Here is a 4,036-nt window from a genome sequence, read left to right as displayed (position 1 = left end):
AGCGGAGATCTCTGATTGTCTGGTGGCGAGACTACCTGACTAATTATCACTTATTTAACTTTTTTCTGTCACATTCTTTAAAAACATTTTTCAGAAGAAAATTTACACAGATCAAAAAATCACTAATTCATCCTTCCATCCATCATCCATCCATCCATCCATCCATCGTCCATCCATCATCCATCCATCCATCCATCCATCATCCATCCATCCATCGTCCATCCATCATCCATCCATCCTTCCATCCATCGTCCATCCATCATCCATCCATCCATCCATCCATCCATCCTTCCATCCATTGTCCATCCATCATCCATCCATCCATCGTCCATCCATCCATCCATCCATCCATCCATCCATCAAACCATCCATCCATCATCCATCGTACATCCGTCCGTCCGTCCGTCCGTCCGTCCGTCCGTCCGTCCATCCATCCATCGTCCATCCATCATCCATCATCCATCATCCATCCATCCTTCCATCCATCATCCATCCATCCATCCATCATCCATCCATCCATCCATCATCCATCCATCATCCATCCATCATCCATCCATCCATCCATCCGTCCATCCATCCTTCCATCCATCGTCCATCCATCCATCATCCATCCATCCTTCCATCCATCCATCATCCATCCATCCATCCATCCATCATCCATCCATCCATCCATCCATCGTCCATCCATCATCCATCCATCCATCCATCCATCCATCCATCGTCCATCCATCATCCATCCATCCATCCATCCATCCATTGTCCATCCATCATCCATCCATCCATCCATCCATCATCCATCCATCCATCCATCCATCGTCCATCCATCATCCATCCATCCATCCATCCATCCATCCATCGTCCATCCATCATCCATCCATCCATCCATCCATCCATTGTCCATCCATCATCCATCCATCCATCCATCCATCATCCATCCATCCATCATCCATCCATCCATCCATCCATTGTCCATCCATCATCCATCCATCCATCCATCCATCCATCCATCCATCCATCCATCCATCAAACCATCCATCCATCCATCGTCCATCCATCATCCATCCATCCATCCATCAAACCATCCATCCATCCATCCATCATCCATCCATCCATCGTCCATCCATCCATCCATCCATCCATCATCCATCCATCCATCCATCATCCATCCATCCATCCATCGTCCATCATCCATCATCCATCCATCATCCATCCATCCATCCATCCATCCATCCATCCATCCATCATCCATCCATCCATCCATCATCCAACCATCCATCATCCATCATCCATCCATCATCCATCCATCGTCCATCCATCCATCCATCCATCCATCCATCCATCCATCCATCCATCAAACCATCCATCCATCCATCCATCCATCGTCCATCCATCCATCCATCCATCATCCATCGTCCATCCATCCATCCATCCATCCATCCATCATCCATCGTCCATCCATCCATCCATCATCCATCGTCCATCCGTCCGTCCGTCCGTCCGTCCGTCCGTCCATCCATCCACCCATCTATCCATCCATCGTCCGTTCGTCCGTCCGTCCATCCATCCATCAAACCATCCATCAAACCATCCATCGTCCGTCCATCCGTCCGTCCGTCCGTCCATCCATCCATCCATCCATCCATCGTCCATCCATCCATCCATCCATCATCCATCCATCCATCCATCCATCCATCATCCATCCATCATCCATCAATCCATCCATCCATCCATCCATCCATCCATCCATCCATCATCCATCCATCATCCATCCATCCATCGTCCATCCATCCATCCATCCATCCATCCATCCATCCATCCATCCATCCATCCATCAAACCATCCATCCATCCATCCATCATCCATCGTCCATCCATCCATCCATCATCCATCGTCCATCCGTCCGTCCGTCCGTCCGTCCGTCCGTCCATCCATCCACCCATCTATCCATCCATCGTCCGTTCGTCTGTCCATCCATCCATCAAACCATCCATCGTCCGTCCGTCCGTCCGTCCATCCATCCATCAAACCATCCATCCATCCATCATCCATCCATCCATCATCCATCTATCCATCCATCCATCGTCTGTCTGTCCGTCCATCCATCCATCCATCGTCCGTTCGTCCATCCGTCCATCCATCCATCGTCCGTCCATCCATCGTCCATCCATCGTTCATCCATCCATCGTCCGTCCGTCCGTCCGTCCATCCATCATCGTTCATCCATCCATCGTCCGTCCGTCCGTCCGTCCATCCATCCATCCATCCATCCATCCATCCGTCCATCCATCGTCCATCCATCGTTCATCCATCCATCGTCCGTCCGTCCGTCCGTCCATCCGTCCGTCCGTCCATCCATCCATTCATCCATCCATCTGTGACACACGTACCGGGGATCCTAGTTGGATGTTCCTGAGGCTGGTGACTGTGATGAGGTCATCGTCTGCAGAGGTAGCTCCTGTCGTCCTCTCTGTGCGTCCTCGTGTCTCATCACAGTTTGACGGTTCCTGAGGCTGCGACTGAAGAGACGGTTAAAGTTTTGGACAGACTGACCTTCATGTTACAGTGATGATGGACTGTCAGAGCGGTTCATGCTGTGATATGGATCAGCAGGTGAGACATCCTCACAGACTCACCTCTGACGAGTCACAGCTGTTGACTGAAACAAGTCACTAGTCTGACTGTAGTCTCGCTCACCAGACCTGGCTGGGCCGACTCACATTTTAAGATTGGAGAAAAAAAAACCCCAGCTGCTTGTATTTCTTTCAACCGATCACAATCGTTCTGGGCGGTGCCACAGCAACGGTGCGCTTGCAAAAATATTGCCGGGGAGAAACAGGTTTTGGTGTAACACGCCCACAAAAATATCACCTACAGGACGTGAACCATGGCAGAAAAATGGCTAAATCCCCGCAAGATCAAACACTGCAAAAGTTAGTAAAGGACGTGTTGAAAACGGTTGAAAACTGCTACACAACCGGAGGTGGTAGGGCGGGACTTCAGCGGTGGCTCGTTCCGCCCAATGAGAGGCTGATCTATGCAGAGAACTTCCGCCCACTCAGACTAGTCTGACTGTGACCACTGTAGGATCTGAAATATAAAACATATTGTGGTTTGTTTAGCTTTTGGTTTTGTGTTATTAGTAAAACATAATTCCACGTCTCATAATTCTGATATCTTAAGTATTAATCTACAACAGTAAAGAAAGTAATGAACATAAAGCAAACATACAAACAATAACTATCACTATATTTACAAAAAGATTCATCTATATTGCAAATATATATTTTACATAATGCGTGTTAAATGTGAATATTTGATGTATTTTAATTATTGACTGATCAGTAAAAAAAAAAAAAAAACACTCCTCCTGTCACGTGACTCTGTGTTTCCCTGCTAACAACATGGCCGCCGAGGATCTGCCGTCTGATTTTGACGTCGTCATTCTGGGGACAGGTACAGTCACACCTGAGGTTTTATCACATATTATGACCCGGTTCGTGTATCTGAACGTGTCCCTGATCGGTCTCGCGGCTGTTCGGTCCCGAAACATCCCGGAATCCTGGTTTAAACCCGTCCGAAACGGGGACACAGGCTGGGGTTAGCTCGCGGCTAACGGTCCATTCATTCTAAATGACAGCGGCTAGCAGCTAACGCCCATGCTGGTGTGTGTATGTATGTGTGTGAGTCAGCTGCTGCAACAACAAACGTACAAAAACATCACAGCTGCTGTTTGTTCATGTTAGCAACGGAGCTAACGTTAGCCTCATTAGATCTGTATACATCATGTTGTGTCACTGTGTCACTCAGAGCTTTAGCCTGATGCTAACGTTAGCCTCATTAGATCTGTATACATCATGCTGTGCCACTGTGTCACTCAGAGCTTTAGCCTGATGCTAACGTTAGCCTCATTAGATCTGTATACATCATGTTGTGTCACTGTGTCACTCAGAGCTTTAGTCTGATGCTAACGTTAGACTCATTAGATCTATATACATCATGTTGTGTCACTCAGAGCTTTAGCCTGATGCTAACGTTA

The 4,036-nt window shown here is 48.0% G+C and overlaps 1 protein-coding gene across 1 annotated transcript in view; it reads left to right on the top strand.

The window, feature by feature from the left end:
• The first annotated feature begins 3,370 nt into the window (after positions 1 to 3,370).
• Positions 3,371 to 4,036, top strand: part of chm (CHM Rab escort protein) — a 25,442-nt gene continuing 24,776 nt past the window's right edge. Inside the window, exon 1 of the mRNA XM_050037537.1 lies at positions 3,371 to 3,453. Coding sequence (XP_049893494.1) covers positions 3,402 to 3,453 — 52 coding nt within the window. The 5' untranslated portion in view covers positions 3,371 to 3,401. The remainder of the gene's footprint in view (positions 3,454 to 4,036) is intronic.

Source organism: Epinephelus moara, chromosome 3, assembly GCF_006386435.1.
Source record: "Epinephelus moara isolate mb chromosome 3, YSFRI_EMoa_1.0, whole genome shotgun sequence".
NCBI lineage: Eukaryota > Metazoa > Chordata > Actinopteri > Perciformes > Serranidae > Epinephelus > Epinephelus moara.
This window is presented reverse-complemented; position numbering and strand designations above follow the sequence as displayed.